Below are 23,047 nucleotides of genomic sequence, written 5' to 3'. Positions count from 1 at the left end.
CTTCTTTGTATGATCCTGTTTATTGTTCCCGAGCGGCGCAGATTGGAGCAGGCGCATGTTGCAAAGCACAAACCATCGCCTGCTGCCCGAGAAATCCGGGCTTGCACGGAGGAACTTGTTTCCTTGAACTCTTTCTCTCACAAAGCTGCCTGCCTTCTCCCCTTCCTTCTCTTTCTCCTGCCTCGAGAAGGCTGAGGATAACTTATCTCGGTTTTATTATTATTTTTTCCAAAGTTTGTAACGATCCGAGGGAACAAAGGCGAGAAGCGTAGGAAAACTCCAGGAAGTTGGGTTTATGCCTCTGCTAAAAGCGGGCGTGAGGCGCCCCTCGGTCCCGGAGCGGTTCGTTAGCTGCTCGTCCGTGTCCCCGGGCGGGAGGCACCGGAGCGGCTGTCGGGTCCGGCCCGGGTCGCGGTGCGGAGGGGCGAGGGTGCCGGCGCCGGGGGGGCGCGGCCGCCGTGGGCCGGGCAGCGCTGAGCGGGGCAGCAAACGCTCGGGGGTCCCGTCGGGGAAAAGCCCTGTCCGGAGGCGTCTGTGCCGGCAGAGCCCTCCTGTCCCTTGCCGGCACCGCCGAGCAGGGTCCCCGGGGGTCGCAGCCCTCGGGGGGGGGGCAAAAATGCAGCCCCATCACCCTGCCCGCAGGTCCCTGCAAGGGGGGGTCCCCAGGCTGGGGCTCGGCCCGGCGCAGGGGGGGCAGGCGGTGCCCAGAGTCAGTGAGAAAGGTGGCATTGGTGGCTTCGGGACGGGTGTGTCCCCCCCCCCCCGCCCCTCCTTGGCCAAACCCCGGGGCTGGAAGCGGGGAGAAACCCCCCAGGCGAGCCCAGACCTCTCCTTGGCGGTGCCACTCTCGCAGCTGTGCAGCCTCGGTGCGCGGCCCCCTCCCAGCCCTCTGCCCGCTGGGCTCCTCCTTGTCCCAAAAGCGGGGGGGGGGACCAGCCCGGGGGTCGGGGGGGGGGGCGTGTGTCTCCCCCCACTTCTGTTTTCTGAAGCTGGCTGTGTTGGTTAAGCCTAGCCCCAGGCCGGGATGTGGGGCGGGAGGGGGGAAACGGGGAGCACAGCGGGCCCAGGTGCCTTCAAGTCGGGGGCTGGGGGGGTCGCGACGCCGGTGAATAACGCAGCTGGGCCGAGCCCCCCTCGGCTCGGGGCTTCCACGGAGCAAAGCGGCGGAGCGCGGGCCAGGCTGCGCAGGGCCGAGCTGCGGGGGCCGGGGCTCCCCCAGGGAAAGCGCGGAGCGGGTGCAAAGTGCCTCCGCGCCAAGTGCGAGGGGTTTGCAAAAAACCCTCCGCAGTTCAGAGCCCCCCGGGGGCTGCCGGCTTGGGGGCTCCCGACGCTTAGAGCCAGCCCCCATCGCTCGCGAATTGTCCCTTTCCCGGGCGCGCCGGCTGCTCCGGAGCAGCGTGGGCAAAGCCCATGTCCTCCGCACCCCGCTGTGCTTCTGAGCCCCCCCCGCACCCCGAGAGCCCCGGGGAGGGGGCAGGAATCGCGGCTCTGCCGGCGCCCAGCCCGGCCGCTTCCCCCGGCGGGACCGGCGCTGGGAGCGGATCGGCCCCGTTTCCCGGCAATCCGGCGAGGAGGGCAGGGCCGAGTTTGCGAGACGTAGCTCGGCGTCAGAGCAGCTGCCATTTTAGCAGACATTTTTAAAACACCCCCCCGCCCCTTTCCCCTGTAAGACTCGGGTTCGGGGTGTCGCTTCCAAACTTGGCTCCTGGCTGGGGATGGGAGTCTCCTTGTCTTTTTGATCTTGGGGGGTGGGGGGAGGAGGAGGAGGAGGGGGAAGCAATGCACCCTAAACGAGCTGAATTACACCGCTTCTGGGGCTCAGGATTATTACAGCCCCCCTCCCCAAACCCCAAAGCGGAACCGCGTTGGGGCTTGGGGGATGGAGGAGAGCTTATATTCCCGAATCCCCCAAATCTATAGGTGCAATGCAGAATGGTCCCTATCTCCCTACATGGCAAGGACACATCCTCCTTTTGCATCCTCGAGGGAACTTATTTTGCAAGGAGCACTTGCATCTCCTCACTGGAAAGTTTGGGGGGACCCTCTGCCCCCCGGCAGAGCAAGGAGGGGGAAGCAGCGGGTTTACAGTAAGGCCCGGAGCGTGCGGGGGAAATCGCCGCGGCTGGGCTGGGCTTCCCAGAAGACATGAAATCAGCCGTGGGAAGGGGAGGGAGAGTGGGGGAGGCATCGCGTTACCGCTGGGAAGTCAGACACGCTGGAGTTTAATGGCAACGTGGGGGTGGGACCTGGTCTCCCCTTCCCTTTGCATGTGTGTGGTAGTTTGTAAATGGGAAGGACTTATTTTTATGGCCATAAACTGTGCAGCTTGATTGCTAGACCTCTTCCTCTAATGACAAAGGGCATCTTCCTCCATCGCTTTATAGCCATTTCCCTTTCTCGTACATGGAGCTGAAGGCAGAGGATCCACACCGCAAACCTAGGGAGCTGGGAATACCCACCTTGCGTTACTTTTCCTCACCTCTGAAATCCCTCCTGCAGTTATCTGTTGTGCAAATGCTGTTTACCCTCTGGCTGTGCAGGCAAGGCCGCTGAGCCCCAGGAGGGTGGCTGAGGTGGGCCGCAGGCCCCAGGTTTGTCTGCGTCTGTGAGAGGCAGACCTATAGCTGCTGTCTGAAAGGGGCTGGCAGTAACTCCGGCCCATCCTCAGTTCCCAGGTGTCTGTAGAGGTCTGACAGGGCAGAAACCCCTGACGGGAAACCTCCCCCTTCCTACCCTGCTGTTGCACCTTCCTTGTGGGTTTTGGTGGGTTCTGCAAAGAACAAGTCCGTCGCGTACACATGGATGCTGGTATCCCTTGGACGCGTCATGCAGAGTCCCCCGATGCCTGCTGGCCTCCCTCTCTGACATCCTTAAAGCTGGCTTGTGTGAAACGTCGTATCTTAAAATACTCCGTATCAATTTGGAGGCGGTTTACCTATGCCAAGCAGAAACTTCAGCTGCCACCCAGTCCTTAAAAAGGGAGATTGTGGTGTGAATAAAGAAGCGTGATGATAAGCACACACTGAGATAAGTTTCTGGGGTGGGAGAAAACCCCCAAACCACCTTGCTCCTAGATGAAGTGACTTTACATGAGATTTCTGCTCACTGACTCTGGGAGCCAGGTCACCAATAATGCCATAAAGCAAGTGCCATGGCATCCCTTCTATTTTTTTTCCAGATGTGGAAAGAAAACCTATTGCACCTTCTCCCCCCCTGTCCCCCAACTGCCTGATTTATTTTTGACGAGGAGAGGAGTGCTTACTGTATATATATTTGGGGAAACTTCCCCCCTTGGTAGGTAAGTCCGTAGAAGTGGGTCTGCTTGTAACTGGTTGTAGTCCAGACTTCTGAAGGCACCGTGTTTGTCCTTGTAGACCTCCGAATTTGCTGCACTGTGACTTGGCCCTGTGGGACAGGCCTGAGACACAGCAAATGAAGAGGAGCTTTCTAGAGTATCCTCCCCATCCAGTTTTCTCCAGCTTTCCAAGCACGTGACAGCAGCAGTGCCTCAGGATGTCACACGGAGAGGGGGATCTGTGAAGTTCTCAAGTAGCTGCTTTGCCACAGCATCTTTGGCTGGGGGAAGGTTGTTTTTGGCCTGTGAAAATCTGGAGATAGTCAACAACCTGTGTTGAACTCCAGAAATTACCTGGGTGGGCTGACTTCCTGGAAACTTGAAGTATTTTGCATTTTCTGTGGACTCTTATAGCAGGTATGAACTGGAGTTTTAAGGGAATGTGGCTACATTTGGAACACAAAACTAGCAGTTTTCTATCGTTGACACTATTAACACCTGTGTTATGAGGCCTTGCTGCTGTTCCCCAGCTGGGGATGATGGGGCAGAGAAGATTTCTGGGCCAGAAGGGTTCAGACTAATAGGACTTCAGTGTGAAATCTAGTCCTTTTAGGCAGGTGGACCTGGAGTTTGCCCTTCTGGGGACTGTATTTCAGATATTACTGGTTGTTTTTTAGAGAAAAGCCTCTGTATGAGAGTTGAGAGCCGTTGGGGAGGAAGCGCCTCTGTGAAACTGGCCTCGAGGGCCCTTGCAGGGGAGCCGTGGCCGCTTTTGGGCAGACGCGGGAGGGTTTGGAGGCAGCTGGCTGCGGGAGCTGGTTCATTTGCAGACGGCTGTGACGGGCTGCGGGGAATAGGCGGGCTGTGAGCACGGCCAGGGCCTCGGCCTGGATACCTGCTTCTCCGCTGATGCGATTAGAGCGTCCTGGTGCATCGATTGCGATCCGCGCTCCCGTACGTGACTCAGAGGCCCTGTGCGCTTTGTACCAGCACGTAAATGAAGTTAGCTGCAAAGGCTTGTCTAGGAAAGGGCCTGGAAGGAGAGCGGGTCTGGTACGAGAGGATGTCAGGAAAGCACACGGCGAGCTGCCAGGCACGGTTTTGTGGAGGAAAGGTGCAGCTCAAGAGGCTGAGATCACCTCGTCTGAGCAGCTGGATGCCTTCCAGCAAGTGCCAGGATTTTACAACAGAATAGCGAAGTGACACATCTCTGTAATACTCCACTTTCCATTTTGGTTTAGCTAAAAAAAAAAAAAAAAAAAAAGACTTAAAAATATAATTTTCACCTGAATTAAAATACTTTTGATCTTTGTCTTTCATTTGAACTTTTTGCTTCAGAGAGAATAGATTAATAAACACTTTCAAATGGAAAAACATAGTTTGAAAAGGTCCCCCTTTTATCTTTAACAGAAGGCTTCAGTACTAACCTGGGTATGGGCTCTGACCCCCATTTCCTTTTGTGTTGTCTTTTTATCCTAACAACAATAAATTTGGTTTTATTGTGATCACACTGGCCTTTACTGGTCACTTTTTATTCTTTCTTTTATTATTTTATTTTGAAGTCAGCACATTAAAAAAATTGCAATGTTATTTTAATCAGACCGAATGAAAGAGCAAATCAGAGCGAGAATTTTAATCTGCCCCAAGCAAAACTGCCTTGTACATCTGTCATGTTGGGATTAGTGGAACTCTTTAAAGAAGCTGAAGACTTTTTAAACAAAGTATTAAACATTTGTGACCTGATTTCCATTCTTCCAATATTCTCATTAATAAGAGTGCAGGCTGAAAGACATCTGTTAGGTCCTATTTGTTTTAAGAATATTACAGAATAAAAAGAATATTATGGGGTGGGGGGGGGGGAGGAGGGAAGGAAGAATCTAAATGTAACATTTAGAGCCAAATCTCTAAGCTGCGCTTTTCCAAAGTGGTTCCGTGTGCCCAAAATGGGGCAGGGAGGGATCGCGATATTGGTGAAGTCCGTCAAGCTGGACGCTCAAAACCATTAGTATCGCTCAGACAATTTAGCGTTAACTCTTGAGGGGAAACTTCGCAGCACGCCGTGAGCTTTGCCTGGCTGAAGGGTACGTGCCGGGGGCTTCACCCCAAATTTGCCTCATCGTCTGCGTGCTACCATGGTGCTGGGGGGGAGCCCGGTCGTGCGCCCCAAACAGCGCAGCAGCCGTGCGGGAACCTCCCCGAGGGGTGTCACCGGGGTGGGCCGGGACTCGCTATAAAACTTGCAACCTCTGCAAGCCGCGTTTGCGGGACTGTCTGATTGCTGGGCGGTGTTGCGGTGCCAGCCGCGTGCGTGCCCCTGCGAGGGGCTTTGCACCTTCTGGTGAACGCCGCCTCGACCTCCGTAGCGGAGATGGGGCGATTCTGCCGTCCTGAGATAAAAGCTAGCTTGGATGAAAAGCAAGGAGAGACTCAACCTTAAATTGTGTATAAATATAGATCGTATGTATGCAGCACCTGAACGCATCCCGTGCTGCTATTGTCCGGCCAGAGGAAGGGAGTGAAAACGGCCGTCTTGGGTTTGCTGCTTGTGTTTTGTTTGATGCAAATGCAGACAAAGTAACTGGCCCAGCCTGGACCCCTAAGGGGGGGTGGGGGGGGGAGCCAGGCATGTGTTCAGTAAACTACTCGCTGAAAGCATCCTTCATTATTAACATGGGTGTATGGTTTAAGAGAAGGTTGCTGTCGACTGCAATCTTTGCATCTTGTTTATGCTTGCTGGGTAAAATATTAACTAAAGCATCTGAACATAAAGTTCTGGTGTGAAAGAATATCAGCAGGGGAGAGCCATATGGTGCCAGCATGCTAACAAAATACCAAACGTTGGAGATTCCTTTTTGCAGAAGACTGAAAACTCTCATTCCCATACATAATACATGAGTTCACGCCTTTGATTACTCTAAACATTAGCCCAAGCAGTGCAGGCGTCTCTTTGGAGCTAACACAACTTAGGGCATGCAGTTCTCTTCCCCCTCTTCCTTTACATAAAAGAAATCAATGTCGAGCTGTTAAGATACAAATATCCAATATGCTGTAAGACAATATGTTTCCGAAACTGCTGCATAAGCTGCCTGTGCTCTAATTAAATATAAACTGCAGTAGGGACTCAGGTTTCTTCTGTTTCGTTCCTTTGCTCGAAACCATTTGGCAATCAAGGAGCTTTTCTTAGGACAACATCTGCAAGTCAGGCCCCTGCTCCTTTTGTGGAAGTCGTGGGCACAACTGAACCTTTCTGATCGATGCTGGGAACAAAAGCGGGGAGCTGTAAATGTCTTTTTGAGCAGCAACTCGCAGGCGTATTTACCTGAATGCTCTCTGTGAGCGAAGGAGTCAGGTGTATTCAACAGAAACAAATTCAAACCCCGCATTAGGAGGATCCCCTGGTGAATATTATTATAAGGTATAAGAGATGTCCATGGGGGAGCTTTTATATATACAGTATTTAAAAACGAAGGTATTGCTGGCAAAATCCATAGGTGACACTCGGAGCACGTTTTTAAACAATCCCTCAAACCAGGCAATTTGAGGTTGAATAACTCTGCCTTTTGCTTGTCCCTGGGATCCCCAGGTACGGCTTGTTAAGTCTTGTGCTGGGTACCAAATTACCTGTGTGTAGAAACACCTCCGTAGCGCACAGAAACCTCCTCCTCAGCTGGCTCTGATTAGCTTGTGCGGCCCTGGATGCTCCCAAACCCGAGTTTGTCATCTTTTTCCTGCTCCTGGCTCTCTTCAGCCTAGAGATGGGGAGCTTTGGGCCAAAGCCACTGCTTGCATTTGAGTCACTCGTTTCAGGGCTCGGGTATCCAAATCGCCTTGGAAGAACGTCAAGTTCAGCAGCTAAATGTAGACTTGGGCTTTCCTCTTTAGGCGCTCGCGCATCCTATTCTGGGTCCCTGGCGTAACTCGGGGATGGTCTGCACTGGTGAGATGCAGACTCGTGACAGCCGGAGAGGAGAGACGGACTTGCGCTGGGAGGAAGGGGGCGGAGGTGACGCTGGAGCTGCTGGCTTGCCGTGGAGGGAGGCGGAGAGCTAGGTCAGCCTCCGCAGCCGCTCGCAGCTCCCCGCAGCCCGCACAGGCAGGCGTCCCCTGCCTCTTGCCTTTGGGAGGCAACGGGAGGGAATTAAAACAAAAATTCAGGCATTTGCACACCAGAGCCTGTTTTCAGAGGTGTCAGAGACTGACGCTTCTCTGGGGCCAGGACCGTTTCTATGAACGTGTCCGAAAATGTGTCCAGACTCTAGGAAAGCTCTGGCAATGAGCTTGCTTCATGAGAAACCTCCCAACGTGCTGCTACCTGTCTGTCTTTCGCATGTTACGGGAAATATGTCAATAGATTGAGAACTCGGAAAAGAGCAGCAAAAATGTTGGGGATTGGAAGCATTACTTTATAAAGGAAGAGATATATGTTTAGCTAAGCTAAAAGAAGCAGTTAAGATTGTCTAGGCTGTATGGGTAAAATGGGGTGATGGAGTGGATATGAAGTAAAAACCCAAACTTTGGCTGAAAGCCAGGTGAAAGTTTTGGGGAAGGAAAAGATCTAGTTTGCAAAGTGGTGCCCAAAGGGGAGCCTGCTTCTGTGCACAGCTGGAATAAACAAAGATGTCAAAGTACGTGAATAGCACTGCAGGAAACTGTGAACAAGGCTACAGCCTTTGACATCGCGGGCCCTGTGCGCTGGCCCTCGTATTTGCTGCTGTGTCACCAGAGCCTCTCCTTTGCCATTGACCTTCTGGCTTGAATTTTCATGCGAGTAAGTCCATGACTCTGGGCAAACCTGCCTCTCCCTGGTTGTTTTGCTTAGGCAGCCAAGATGAGGTTATGCCTTGCAAGTCAGAGAAAACGCCCTTGAAACGCAGTGGCAGTTTAGTGGGGGATTTTGAGAGGAGCTGCCTGGCTTCAGCAGGAGCAGTTAGGGCAAAATTCTGGGTAAAGTTAGCTTGGGCAAAATTAGCTCCACTGAAGTGGTTCTGCAGAAACCAGAGAGGAAGAAAGTTCATGCCTCTGAAACGTGACGGAGCAGCCCCGCTCCTCACAGTCGGGAGCGAGTCTGGAGTCCCAGCTTCTCCTGCTGATGCATCTATTCCTCCTCCACGAATTTGAAGCTTTGCATCTAACAAGCTTCTGGCAAGCGGAGTTAAAGGTTTGTTTGTTGCCCTCAATATTTTGATGTAATTAGTCAGTGAGCAACTAGCTGCTTTTGCCCAGAGAAATGCTCTCTCCAAGAACATAAGTGACAGGGGAGGATTAATAGCCTCCTAGAGAGAGCTGCTCTGGTAAAGAGTGCCTGGGAGCTATGTTGTTACTTTAAAAAAAAATGACAGCCTAAACAGCTAACTTTGCCCGCAGTGTCTCGGAGGAGTGCGGGGAGTTGTCAGCTCCTCTCGCACTTCCCCCTAGAAACTTTCGACTTCCTTCTGTCAAGGAGAGACTTTCCGGCTGGCGGGGAGGCAGGTCGCTGCCGAAACGGCAAAGCAGCTGTGGCAGGTCCCCGCCGTCCCTGCGGTGCTCACGGGCTGGCCCGCCAGCTCTCCCGCCTCCAAACAGCATGTTTCTGAGGATAACGAGAAGATCTTGTCATGAGGAGAAGGGCTGGGAAAAGGGGCTTGCATGAGATAGGGGCTTTCAAGTTGTGGGGCACGAGCTGATCTCCACCGGCTGGAGGGGCTCGGGAGAGGAGTTTGCACAAACCTCCTGTGGCTTCTGTGCGTCTTCTGACCTTGTTGAGGAGAAGATGGGACCGGACAGGTCTTGGCATGGTCCTTCCTGGGAAGGTCGTGGGGCAATGTTGAAGTGCCCTCCGGAGGCGTTGGGGGACAGGAGATCGGTCTGGCTCACCATATCAGACAGGGCCCTTCCAGGGACTTGCATTTTTCCTGTTTTTCTCCCCAATCCCTTGAACATGGTGGGTGCTGCTTACCCAGGCCTCAGGTTTCCCACTCCAGGCCGGGCTGGAGATGGACGTCATGGCAAAACCGATGCTGGGGCTGAAGGCTGAGCCTGTGCGAGTGGCTCTGGATGCGGCCGTCATGATCGCAGCGCCTGGGGCCGGGATGGAGACTGGAAGCTGCGCTGGGGGTGCTGCCACTGGCAGGGCACCGGACTATCGCCGTCGTCCCCCCTCCTGTAGCATGTTATCCTGCTTCGTGCTTAGCAGCAAGCGTCGGCTCCCGTGCAGCCTAATAGGGAAGGCAGAAAGGTATTAGTTGCCTCTATTTAATTTCAATTATACGGGGTCTGCAGGAGCGCTCGAACAGTGCCAGCAGGGCTATAAAGTTAACATATTTGATGATGCTCCGTGTTTCTGAGTAAGCGGCATGCAGCAGAAGCGCCATTCGGCGTGCGATGATCCTGGCGGGCCACGACGTCGCGGCTGGCAGATCGGCGCGCCGCTTCGGGGGCGACCTTTTTATTAGAGGTATTTGAATGCTGTCTGCTCCCACAGCCGTAAACGCGGTCAGCTTAATAGACTCGTTTCATGTCAGGCGGCGCGGCACCCCGCGAGCGCCCGTGGCCGAGCTGCCCGGGAAGGCTGGAGAATGGGGCTTCGTCCCAGGCGGGTGCCCGCGAGCCCGAGCCGGCGGAGGTCCAGCACCGCGCGGGGGGCTGCCGTCGGGAGACGTTGCCCTTCCAAGGCTGAGCGTCACTGGGCGCTGAGCAGTGCTGTGCGTTGCCCCAAGGGACTTCTTATTCCACGATGACCTCACCTCCTTTTATGCCTTATTGCTTCTGTCTATTTGCCTCCCTGTGACACACGCTTATGTGTCAAGTTTTCACTTCTCATATGATAGAAGAGAGGAAAAGCTTAATATCATAAAGACAAGCTGGCAGTTGGGAATTAGCCCACTTAGTCATCGAACTTTGCGTCAGCGGTGCTAACAGCCTGTTCCCTGGCTCGTCGGCCGCCTTAAAGGCAACCTCTCCTTCACCTGCTGTGGTGTCTCGTGCAACGGAAACCCTCGGCACAGAAAACCACCCGCTCAAGCAAATGCGATTTGTGGCACCAACCTGGTGCTGCCTAGGAGATTTACGTGGGTCTTTGGACCAAAAGGTTCAGCTGCTCTGTGTCGCTCGGATGCCTGTGCCCCGTCTCGGGGCATGAGCCATGGGCCAAATTCAGGCAGCAGCAGCAAAGGGATTTTTTGCAGCTTTGTGCTCTTGCTCAGAAACCAGTGGGCCAAGGGTAAGGTCCTGAAGCAGATTCAAGTTCACTTGGGCTGTGACAGTTAGAATTGGGGCATCTCCAGTGCTTTGAAGGCCAGGAGAAACTTAACAGTTGTTCTCAGCTAAAACAACAGCACAGAAAGATGGGAGAGGAAGGATCAGTCCATACGTAGCCTATTCCTTCCACTCTTTCCCTGCAGATTGAGGAAAGGTGTATTTGCCACTTGGAGAAAGGTACTTGGCTAATGACCCCTTGCCCTGTCCCAGGAGACCTGGCTTTTCTCACTTGCTATTTCTAGATGCAGAGAACCTCATTTATCACCTTTGCTTTGTATGTTTGGCTTTCCGTTAGCATGTATCCTTGTGTCCCCATTCACAAGCACGATGCTTAGGCTCTTTCTTTCTCTTCTCCCTTGATTTCCATATTCATGATGGAATGGCTTTGGCAGGTGGTGTCAAATACCAGCGCTGGGTCCATGTGTCTGACTCGAGCTGCCCGATGTCTGTCCATGCTGGGAGTGACTCCCTGTGTGGGAACAGACCATTTAAAAATGCCATGCGAAACAGGAAACACCGTATAGGTTGAAAAGGGAGCTGATCCCTCCTTTCAGCCCCTTGGCTTGCTGCTCGTGCCAGGGCAGGCTCACTCGTCTGGCTTGCGAGCCACGTGTCCCGGCATGAGCACCCGTCCCCCAGCCGGGTGGAGGTGAAAGCCAAGGGCTGGCTGCTGCCTTGGGATCACAGCCGTGCTGGGCGGGAGGAGGTGTAAGTTGCACCAGCCTTGATGTCCCCAGAGTTCACCTTCCTCAGTGGCTGGGAGAGAACAAAGCTGGGCTGGGGGGGTCTTGGGGCTGAAATTCTCCTCTCTGGCTTTGCCCCGCTGAATGCATCTTCTCTTTCTGGCTGCCTCGTCCCCTCCTTCCCCACCCCTTCCTCCACCATTCTTGCTGCTCCTCTGCCTTTAGCCCCAGAAGTCCTAACATGGCACCAGGGCCCCTGGCACAGCACAGGCACATGGCATGCACACGTGAGGTCTTCTCACGTCTTCAGAGACCACCTCAGGCGAGAGGGACGTCCTTGTCGGACACCGGCCACGGTGGGTCGGTGCTGTGGGACTTGCTGCCGTGACCCCCTTCTGCTGGCTTTGCTCATCCCATGTAACCTTGCTGTGACAGGAAGGTCATTTTCCGCCACGTCTGCAGTGCAGTTCAGGTCATTTTGGGTCCCTGTGTGATGCCTCAGTTTCCCCAAATATGAAGCACTTACAAACCTGCCACTGAGAAGTGCAGCAAAAACCCAGGGCCAGGTCCACATCAAAAACTGCTTCCTAAGGGCTTATATATGTCAGCTGCATGTGCAAAAAATGTAACTTTACCCTAAGCCATCGGATCACTCTTCCCGGCAGCAACGCCTCTTGGAGTTGCTTCCTTCCCGCTTGCCTAAGACACGCTTATCCAAAATTGTCTCTAAAAATCTATCTGCAATGAATTCTCCTGCTGGTGTTTCGACACATTGGCTCCACGGAAGCTTTTGATCTGGTATGAAAAGTAATTATTACCGGAGTGCAGTTTAGCAGTTGTTTTTTACAGTGCTGGTAAGGTTAAAAGAAATAATAATAATAATATAAAAAAGACTCAGCCAGAGTAACTGCTTGCAACATGCTATTTGCATTTTTAAGGAAATACTTCTTTGAGACAGCTTGGGTGAAAGGTCGGCATTTGCATATAAATGGAAAAGAAAGTGTGTGATGCTGGAAGTTACATCTATATTATTTTCTCAGCAGTGAGCTGCTGTTGCGGAGATTAAGGGATGCAGTTTGCATTTGGCTTTTATTGAATAGAGAAGGTACCAGGAAAGTCAAATTAGAACAAAATAATGAAGGAAACGTGCAAGAATAAAGAAGCAACATCCTGTTCCTTGCTTCTTGGGGATGCTCTTCTGCACGCCTGACGTGTTATGCGCCTGTTCCCCCGCGCACGAGGCACAAACACACCGGCTTCGCCGAGCAGGGCTCCCTCCGCGCACAAAAGGACGCTGGAGACAAAGCCGGCTGCGGGAAGGGGCTGTGCGGCGGGTGAGCCTGGCAGCAGAGGGAGGCTGGCGGTCGCTGTTTGGGAGTGAAAAGCCAGTGCTTGTTTGGTGTTCAGGCTATGTTTGGAGAGGAATTTATCTCCGGGCTCGTAGGAAGTTCCTGCTGTTGCAGTAGGAAGAAAGATGCTTGGCCAACTCTTGGTGGTTCCCAGAGTAAAAGCAGCAGGCAGAGATGCCCGTGGCTTGGGCCTAGCCCGTCTCTCGGATGGGGTCATCATCAGCTCGCAGCTCCTACAGCCTCCCTGCTGTTGCCCTGCACCTTGCAAAGCCCAAGGGATCGGTGCGTAGCGTTCCCATCCCTTCAATTCACTTCCCATCCACAGCACTGTTTGCTTGGCCCTGTCTTCTGACACCAGCAAAGGTATCTGGGCTTTCCTGGGAAACTTCTCTAAGCAGAGGCAGAGCAACGCAGGCTATTTCGGCGACAGCAGCTGAACGCAGCCCCGTCTGTAGCCTCAGAGCCTGGCTCGAGCGCTGCGTGAGTGGGAGCAGCCTTGGAGGCCGGGCTGGCACCGCTCGCTCCGCCTGAGAGCTCCCGTGCTCCGGTGGGAAACCCCACTGCTTCCCTCTTCCCTGCTCTCGGGGCCGCGCTCTCCGGGTGCAGAGCGGCTCTGCGTTTTGACAGCCGCAACCCGAGGAGCCGGGGGGAGGTGGGAGGCTGAAGCTCGTTCACGCTTTATTCTTTCCGACGGGGTTAAGAAACTGCAGAAAACCAGTGGTGCTACTGTGTGCGTGCAGCTCTTCTCCTCTCTGGAAGAATACACAAGTGATAAAACCACCAGGGTGGAAGGTGAAAAGTGCTTTATTTTAAGCATTTTTTTCATGTGCTCCTGTCACTCTGCAGAAGAAAAAAGGCTTTATTAAGAAGTGTTATTAACTGGCCGTGAACACCGGAGCGTGAACGCTGCCGTTAATGAGCAGCGGCTGCAGCCTCGCGTGCTCGTTTGGCACGCAGGTGCGCTCAGGGCTTCGGCTCCTGGTGAGCCGGATCGGATACGGATACGGAAACGGAACAAAATCCTGGTCTTGCCCTGAAGCACTTCGCAGCTCGGCGTAGGAGCTACTGGGCAGAGAGGGAGAAGGGGGAGCTGGAGGTGGCAGGCGCAGCTGGAGATGCTCCACGTCTGCCCTCAGCCACCGCTTCCACCCGGAGGTTTAACTTTGGGTACAAGTAATTTTGGCTCACGGGGATGTGCGAGGGTGTGAAGTGTGGAGGCAGCAACCTTCTCCCACAACCCAGCAGAGCTGAGATGGCACCAGAGGCAACGGGGATGGGCCCAGAGGCCTGCCTGAGCCCCTGCTTTGTGCTGAGCACCTACAGAAAGCGTATCCGAATGGAGGGCAGAGCCGGAGAAACAGTGGCACCGGGCTAGCAACGACCTGTCCCTTCCCTTTCCCTGCGTTCCCTTCCCTCTCCTCCGTCCTGCCGGTGCCTGCGGAGCGAGGCTGCGATATACTCGGCCGTTGGCAGTAAACACCTCCGAGCCGTGCTCACGGCGGGCTGGTTGCTTCGTTGGTTGGCAACGCAGGCTTTGCCGGCTGCATCCATTCAACAGTGAGAGCACTGAAGAGACCTGACCCTCCCGAAGTCACAAACCTCCCTTTCCTTTGGGTAAGGGGAAAATAAAAGATCAGAGTGTGCAGCACAGGTTTCATGGGCTTCGATGTCGCAGTGCATGAGCTGGTGGTTTGGTAGCACAGTGGGTGAAGCCGGTACTGTGTCTTCACTGGGCCAGGGGGATCAGAAATGCAGCTCACAAGTGTGATGAGCTGTTGGGTCTCGCCTGAACAGCCGTGGAGCCCAGCACAGGGCCTGTGCCTGCTCTGCAGCTGATGCTTGGTGTCGATGTAGCCGCAGGACGGGTTTGCTGGGGCTTGGCCTGGGCTCTGCAGAATGGGAATGGTCTGTGGCTCCCATGTCTCGTTCTTTCACAGGGATTATAAACTCTCTGGGGGTGTCTAGGTAAGGTTTCTGTGTGAGAGCATGAAAGCTCAACGTCTCCTCAGCAAGCAGCGAAGCTCCTTTCCAAATCCACTAAGGAAAAGTATCTTTAGATGAACAAATAAAAAACAAAGACTTACCAGCAAGCTAGCTAGACCTGCTGCGTTTCCCATCCATACATCCCGTTCTAATTGATTATTAAATCATATTTGCTGATAAGTATGAGATGTAATATCTATTACACAGCTGTTAAACCTCAATTAATATGTTTTAATGATCAGTCGTTTACTGTGCAATATACAATTAACATCCGGTATTAAATCTGAAATTAAATGCATGTTTGGGAAGCTGAATTTGAAGCACTGAACATAGCCATGCCGCAGTAAACAGCGGTAATTGCGTTGAATATGTGGTATTGCCGTGCCCTGAGAGCGGGTTAAACCAACATTCATGGTATCAGACAGGAGTGGAGAAGAATTACTCCAGTAGCCTGGATTTGCCTTTTCAGGGTATTTTGATCCTTATGGAGGTTTTAATTTATCTCCCTTGAAAAAAGCACCCTGACGCATAGCTGTCACACTCCCGCGTGCTCGAAGGCTAAACTGGTACGTGCTCGCGCAGTGTATCAGTTCAAGGAAATCCGTGTTCTCTGCGTGGAAGGATTAAGCAGGAGCACGGGGCAATTAGGCGCATTTCAGGCTGGATTTCGTTGCGCCAAGTCCTGGTGGCTGTATAACGGGGTTCAGCGGTGCAGCTGGTGTCCGAGGGACCGAAGCCTTAGGTCAAAGATGAAAGACTCGCTCATTTTGCCTGCAGGAAGGAAAAGCCCTCGCTGCACCGTGGCTTTGCAGCCGCACGGGAAAACAAATTCTGGCCATCGGTGCTCCCCACATAGCGGCTGGCTGGACGCGTGGAGAAACTTTCCCCTGGCCACGAAGGGCAGCTGGCAGAGTCTCTGGTGCTTTTCTTTGTAGCAAGCCTCTTAATCAGCATTTTACACTACTTCTCTTAGAAATATTGGGAAGGGGAATTAGTAACTCGAGGGTTTTCAAGGGGAGGAAAAAAAGGAGCCCTGCACCACTCTGTTTGCTACCATAGAGCTACTACTGAGAACTTCTTGCCTTTATAGCGCGTGCTGCCTGGGCGCAAGCACAGAGTGCACGTGTGCATAGAGGCTGCAAAGGCAGGAAGGTGTCCGGCTGCCTACCCTGAGCGACGCTGGAGCTGCTCCACCCCATGCCCCCGCGCCTTCTGCACAAAGTTGCAGGGAAGTCTGCAGAGACATCCAAGCACCGATTGATGAAGTAAAAAACTCCCTTTTCTTTCCAGTCCTGGCGAAAGAGCCAGGATCTTTTAGAGGCTGCCTGAGGCTGTGCATTTCCCTCCCACGAAGGACCGTGCAGGCTGCTGCTTCGGTGCAAGGGTTTGGCTTTCCCTTGGTTTGGATTGCACTCCTGTGCCTTGGGTGGGCACTGGGCGCGGAGAGCAGTACGCGTGGGCGATACGCTGCGTCGGGCATCATGTGTGCAGGTTATCTAGCAGTTGGCTGGGCTTTTGCAGCTTAGGAAAGACGGATGCAAGCAATGGCTGTAGGTGGGTAGGAGGCACCACTTCATGTCCCCTGCTGCCCATGCTGGCATCGCTGTTTCACGTGCACGAGAAAAAGTGGGCTCTGTTTCACCTCCTAAAGCACAAAGCTGAGCCCCGTCATTTCCTAGGCTTCCCTCCCAGGGAATGTTTGGATTCACTTGAAAGATGGAGTCCCAAATTCACCTTCCGGTCACTGGCTCTGCCCCGGTAATTGCTCCAAGAACCGAGCCGGTGCTCCAGCAGGGAAGCGGAGCAGCTCAGCCCAAGGACCCAGCGTGTTCGCAGCGTGATGCTGCCTTGTTCGCGCAGGGCTTACCTTCGCCGTGAAAAATGGGCCTGAACAGAGATAAGAAAAATCTTACCTTCTTCTTTTCTCTTTTGTTGCACTTCGGGGAGCAAATGAAGATTGATGTGTTTTTCTTCTGGTCTTTCAGTTTGAATATGCAGTGATGCATCTTATGAGAAAATGAAGTCTTTTCCCCATCTTTTCTCCAAGGACTTTTTTACCCTGTGCCTTTGCTATAGCAAATGTAACCTTTGCCAGACACGGTGGTTCTGCTTTTGGAGGCAGCTGGCAGCAAGCGAGCTGGGCTTTTCCTGACACCGCTGCTGTGGCCAGTGCAGTGAGGACACCCTCCTCCTAGAGCTTTGGGTGCTGTTTTTTTTCTTTTTTTTAATTTTTCCTTCACCTCCTTCACTTCAAAGTTTCATATGAGGCTTTGGGGAGTTCTTTTTTGAGGAGCTTTTTGCCATTGTTTGGAGGGTCTTAGGGTTTTTCCTGGCAAATGAATGCTTTTTTTCCTCCTTGAAAATGGAAAGCAAAGCACACGTGAGTCTGCAGGGTGTCTTTGGTACTTGATTAACAGTCCAAATTGCATGTGGGTTCTCTCCAAAGTTTCCTGACCTTCTTGTTTGGAGCTGATAAGGATGACCCCAAAATTCTGCAGAACTTGCTTTTCCATGCCAGGATTTTGCACAACACAAAACGCCCATCGGGGGCCTAGTTCCTATGGACGAAAACTTGGGTTTTAGGCAATATCCTGTGTCTCCTCCTGGGTAGTCTAGGCAGAGGTTAGAAGTGTCCTTCACAGCTCCCAGGTGAGCCGTGCTTCTGCTGAAGCCGGGGTCCGAGGCAAGGTGGCAGGGGCATGGCTAGAGGGTGCAAGCTGATCCTCCCTGGGGAGCAGACGCATTTCAGCAGCACGGAGTAAAGGAAACCTGATGCAGGTGTTGACAGCGCTGTCCCAGCTGCCCGGACCAGGCTGGGCAGAGGAAGGGATGGGCGAGGAGCCAGCATGTGCCTCCAGCCTGGGTCCGTCATGCCAACGCAACCCCGTCCCCGCCTTGGGCACGGCATGGCCGGAGATGCGAGGAGATGGGGATGGGCTTCTGCAGCGCTTAACGGGGGCCACGCTCGCACCTCACAGCCGGATTTACCCCATCAGCTTCCAGAGGTCACTCGTAGCCTACGACTTAGATACGTGAGTGAAACACGCTCAAAAAGGATAAGTGTGTGTATTCAGCTATTTTTTTCCTCCTCGGCGTTGAATCTCATGACCTCTCAATCTTTCAAAAACCTTCCGAGCTATCTTTAGGATCTGCAGTTATTTTGCATCCGCAAACCATCGTTTCTGTAATTTAAGCCCACTCCCTCCTCCACCCACCACTGCCTCCCACGGAAGATGCTTTTACTCCAAAATGTGGCTTTCTACTGCTGGGGGAAAGGCTGTTCAAGGAAACATCTCCCTTTAGCTAAGCAGGCAGGCCACGATGTCCTATGTAGGCACTATAGAAATATCTTTTTTTTTCTTGTTATTTGATGTTTTTTCTGTTCTTTCCTCTGTCCCTCTCTAGCTTCTTTCCCATGCTTTGCTTCGTTTTTCATCATCTGCCTGGCCATCTGTGTTTCCCTGTTCCTGTTCCTCATAGCTTCTCCAAAGCAGACTAATGTTTCAGCAGCTCTTGGATTTAATTCCCAAGCCCCATGCCTTTCCCGTGGCTCCCAACCAAAGAACACAGTTCTTCGGGCAGTCTTCTTTGGGTTGCAGTCTCCAACACGGGTATTTCTGAAGTGAAACCTAGAAAAGTGTCTCAGACTGCCCTCCTGGCTTCAGAATGGTTCTATTTTAGGACAAATAGCATGAAGGTGACTTTCACGGTCATCTGTCTTGGGTACTAACTTGGACTATATGTCATCGTAGGATCTAATTATCCTCGTCTTTCAATGTACTCACGCTCACAAGAGCACTGTGGGATATACTGCTTATTCCTTAACGTATCACACGTAAAGAACAGACACAGGCAGGGAAGAAATAACTTCCCTAGTTATTTGCTGCGCATCTTCCTGGAAGGTGCTTTGCAGCAGAGCAAATCCGAAGGTGTTAGGCTGGTGTCCTACAAGCTCATCAAGCCTTCCTTACCAATCGCTGAAAGCACCTGCCATCCATGGGTTTTATTCAAGGTGTGAGAGTTCTCCCTGCCTCAGAGATCTTTGAAATTAGCCAAGCGACAGAAATATCACGGCGAGGAAGCACGGGAGCCTGTTACAGCAGTAGAAATGAAACCTGTGGCTGTGAGTGCTTCTCCCAGCTACGAGCAGCCTGAGATGAGCGAACGTGAACGGAAAGCGGAGCTCCCTCACGTGACTCCTTCTGGGGGATGCTCTCCTCTTCCCTCCGCGCTGGTGGTAGGAGATGAATGGAGCAAGGCTTGGAGAACAAGGCAGTAAATTACGCAGCGCTCAGTGCCACAGGGAACCACAATTAAAGATTCAAGGGAAGGCTTGTGGCCGCGTTGCCCAAAGCGACAACGGTTGGCCAAGGTGAGCTGTGACGTTGGGGGCTTTGGGGCACACACTTCTGATCTCCTTGCCACCGGCGGTAACTCAGCGCGGGGAAGGGGAAGCTGCCTAACACCGCGCGTGGCGGGTCCCACGTCGGGGCATGTTCTCCGCCTGCGTGAACTGGCACAGGCTTGCAGTTTGTGGCAGGGCCAGTGTCAGCCCGTTGAATCCACACCTGATGTTGTACTAGGTGAAAGACATGTGCTGAGAAGCCACTTGTAGCATTTTGTGTTTCCCACAGATCCAGTTTATTTCCTAAGTCTACTAATAACTGGCGCTTCTAAGTGTTTAAGTCATAGTGCTTATTTCTTTTTTCTTCCCCCCGGCCTGATCTCAATTTGCCATTAAATAAGTGAGGCAAAGTATCTCTTCCAAGGTCAGAGACCAGGTTAGCAGTGGGGGCAGAAACAGTGCTCAGATGAGGGGAGTTTCTTCTAGCTCTGGAACATCTGCAGACCTTTAGGTAGAGAAGGGCGGTGTGGACATCACAGAGTGATGTAAAGCACGGCTGCCTCCAGCCTTCCTTTGAGTCGGACACGCAGATACGTCATTCCACGGGTCCGCGCTGTGTTAGCAAAACATTCTGCTGTTGCCGATGGATACTGAGGGCAGCCCGTTCCCGTGCTGGTGAGATGATGCCCCTGTGCCCCACGGAGGATGCCCTCGGCTGTGCCGGACAGGGGCTCCTCTCCTCCTGCTCTCCCTCACGCCCGGAGCAGCTCTGCCCCTGGGAGCCTTAACTCCCCAACCCTCCTTTAGCCCCTTTGCGACTGGCAGGCACCACCACCGCTCTCGTTCTCCCACTAAGGCCCAAGCTGAGCCATGTGCATGCAGTAGGCTGAGGGCACGAACAGGCTGCTCCTACGGCTCAGCCCATGCACGGGCGCTTGTTAGGTCTGAGCCTTCGTTTATCCAGACTGAACTCATGGTTGTGGCTGCTCAGTTCTGGGGTGGCACCGTGGGATCCTGCCCTGGGAGGTCCTCAGGCACGGCCGTGGCTTTAACGGCAATTAAAGAGAGCAAGCAGGGAATAAAACCTGTGTTTTCCCCTCTCTGGCAGAGGAGGTGGAGCGGGTGCTGGCCTGGCTTTGCTTCCTGACACTGTTTTCCTCTCGCCCCTGCAGAAAATGAGTTTCGGGGCGAGCTGCTGAACCAGCGGTGGACCTGCGGAGAGAAGATCAGCAGCTGCGCGGGAGCGACCAGCCTACGCGGCGGCACACGCGTCAAGGTAAGCGGTGGGGGCCTCGGCCCCCCAAAAAGGCGTCCGCCCCCGCAAGACCTCACTTCTCTAATACGGGTCCCCCTCACCTCACATCAGCTGCTGGACCAGGGCTTCAGCCCTCAGGGATGAGGTGGTCCCCAGGGAGCCTCTCCGGTGCCCGAAGCAATTGGCCTCCAAAGCAGGAATTGGGAGTCTCTGTCCCCTTATTGAAGCTGAACCTCGGACATGGTGTATAAAAGCGGAGAGGGCTTCCAGCTGCCGCGATTTGGCTTTGGGTCCAGATTTTTAAATCCTTCCCTTCCTTTCGGATCCCATCCTTCAAGGATAGCTCAGATCTGGTTATTTAGGTCAATCCCAGGCCTCTTAGGGAAAAAGGAAAAAAAAAAAAAGCCCTTTCTCTGAGGCGCCGGCTGATCGGAAGAAGACCCTCGTGCGCCAGGTGAAGCGTTAATGCCTCCAGAGGGGACAAACGAGTCATTCATTCGCGCGGGCCCGTCGCGGGGAGAGGAGGCAGCTCCTGGTCCCAACAGAGCCGCTCAGTCACCGCCGCAGCTGGGCTCGATGAAAGGGGTCCAGCCAGCGCCGTCCAACCCCGGGGCAGAGCCACTGCCAGCAGAGGAGGAAGCTTTCATTGAGCATAGAACTGGGCTGCTCATCACGCAAGTGACGCTTCCTGCCCCATTTTGGGCTCTTGGTAATGAGGCACCAACCTTGGACTGGCAGACGGGCCCACCTGGGCTGCGGAGAACCGTCCGTTGCTGACCGATGACACTGACTCTTCCTAAATCCCCAGATAAACTGAGCCCTGGGAAAACCAAAACCCAGCAAAAATCCACCCTGAAAGAGCCCTTCTTCGCTAACAAGCTGCCAGCTGTAAGCAGGTGCTGCCAGGAAAGCTCACACCTCCTCAGAAAGCAGAGTAAGCAGTTGCTGCTATATTTAACACAAGCCCAATTAAGACTTTTCTATTGAACCTGCCAAATAAGCACTTAGATTAGGTTTAATAAGATTGTTGTGCGTTAATAAAGCAATGATTACAAAAGGTAATATTCCCTGTACCTGGCGCTCATCTGGCGCTGGGCATTTTGCAAGCGCGTTACTAAGGTTAGCTGTTTCTCGCAGCGCTCATCTCCGCTGTGGCTCCTCCAGAGCAACCAAACGGGGGGACGAGGGGAAGCGGCCGGGGGGGCTTTGGAAGTGGGAGCGGGATTTGGGGCACTGCAGCCTGGGGAGCAAGTGCCTGGAGATGTTAGTGCTGGTCCTGCTAAGGACGCCTGGGCCCCATGCTGCGCACCTCTGTCTGCAAGACCGAGCCTGTCGCGGGCGGCCCGAGGTGCACGAGTCGGGGCTGCTCCCCTGGGCAGTGATTCGTGAAGTCAGGTCTTCCATCATTGCTATTTTTCCCCCATGCATTTCTTTCTTATTTAGGAAAATTAGAAAACAGGTATCTCTGCACATCAGCGCAGTAAAATATTTATTTGCTGATACACAGCTACTGTATTCCCAGAAAACGCAGGCAGGAGTTTTGTTCCGGACCGTGTGTGCCTGCGTGCCTGCAGCCCCCTGTTTCACAGGGCAGAGCGCGGTCCCAGACCCTCTCTTGTTGGTGCATCTGCACCACGTGTGTATGCTTGCACTTGCACATGTGCTTGCAAATAAAGAGTATATTTAAATGCAGTTTTTCATGCCAGCTATGGCTTGTGATCCACGGGATGCACAGCGGCAAAGGACGATCGGACGCGGGGCGCGTTGATTTATTTATTTGTGCCCGGGGAGAAGCGCAGACGCAGGATAAGATTTCGCGTGGCGGGTGTGAAATGAGATCTCCGAAGGGCGCGAGGCAGAGGTGCTCTGCGTGCGTCTGGCCGGGACCCTCCGTCCATCCGGGGACTCCGGCGTGCGATCGCCCTGGGCCCCCCCGGGTGCCTCGGGGGGGAAACGAGTCTCTCCTGTCTGAGCCTCCTCCTTGCCGCGGGGGTGAGCTGGGGGCTGAGCTGCGGCCGCTGCGGGCTGACGGCCCCGGCCACGAGCACCTATTGCTGCGGCCTCCTCGGAGATGCGCGCGTAGCATCGGCTCGGCAGTTTCCTCGGATTGTGCCGCTTGAGGGTAATCTTATGAAAACGGCAGCTTATTACGGAGCTCGAAAACAGCGGGGTTGGGGAACTGCCTTTTTTTTTCCTCTCCTCTCCCCACCCCTCCTCTTTGGGAGTGAGCGAACTGTTTGCACGCGCTGCACCGCTCCGGTCTCCTGGCGCACGAAATGGCGTTGGGATTGCATGTCGTAGCACTTGCAAACAGTCGCGAGGAAAGTGTGTGTCAACTTAAACTACGGCATCGGAAATCACCCCTGCCTAATGCCCGAATGTCAGCGCTGCGGAGGTGCGTGCTACAGCTGGGGCTGTGTCAGATGTGATGTTCGGGAGCATCTTTTCTGGTCCGCTTCACCCGTGCGGAGGATGCCTCCGCTCCCGCTGGAGAGCATTAGCGCTCAGTAAGTGTTTCATTTGCAATGTTGGTTTTCTTTTTTTTTTTTTGGGTGGGGGTTGGACCCTTTCTGCAAATGCAAACTGACAGCGCAGCTTCATTAGGATGTTTATGACACAGCTGTAATTCTTAATTTGAGGGTTGGTACAAGCTGCGGTTTTGCATGTAAGGATGTCAAGGCAAAATCCTCCCTAGACTCCGAGCCGGCGCGTACCACACAGGGTGTCCTTTCTTGAGAGCAGCGAGAGAGCAAAAGGCAGACGCGAGTTTATTCAGCTGCGAACGGGGCTCACAATAGGTGGAACGTCAGGAGGGTTTAAATCAAGCAGCAGGGAAGACCCTAAAGGAGGAAGGGAAAAAAAAAAAACAACCTCCGAGTGCGGTTATAAAATAGCAGCTGC

General features: G+C 53.6%; 1 protein-coding gene across 1 annotated transcript in view; it reads left to right on the top strand.

The window, feature by feature from the left end:
* The window catches only part of MYT1 (myelin transcription factor 1), a 72,232-nt gene that overhangs the window by 6,031 nt on the left and 43,154 nt on the right, over positions 1 to 23,047 (top strand). The window contains exon 2 of the mRNA XM_026092923.2: positions 20,064 to 20,167. Within this exon, the coding sequence (XP_025948708.2) occupies positions 20,064 to 20,167 (104 nt within the window). The remainder of the gene's footprint in view (positions 1 to 20,063; positions 20,168 to 23,047) is intronic.

The sequence above is a fragment of the Dromaius novaehollandiae genome, chromosome 16 (genome assembly GCF_036370855.1).
Source record: "Dromaius novaehollandiae isolate bDroNov1 chromosome 16, bDroNov1.hap1, whole genome shotgun sequence".
NCBI classification, from domain to species: domain Eukaryota; kingdom Metazoa; phylum Chordata; class Aves; order Casuariiformes; family Dromaiidae; genus Dromaius; species Dromaius novaehollandiae.
The sequence above is the reverse complement of the archived record's forward strand: the minus strand, read 5'-3'. Positions and strand labels throughout refer to the sequence as shown.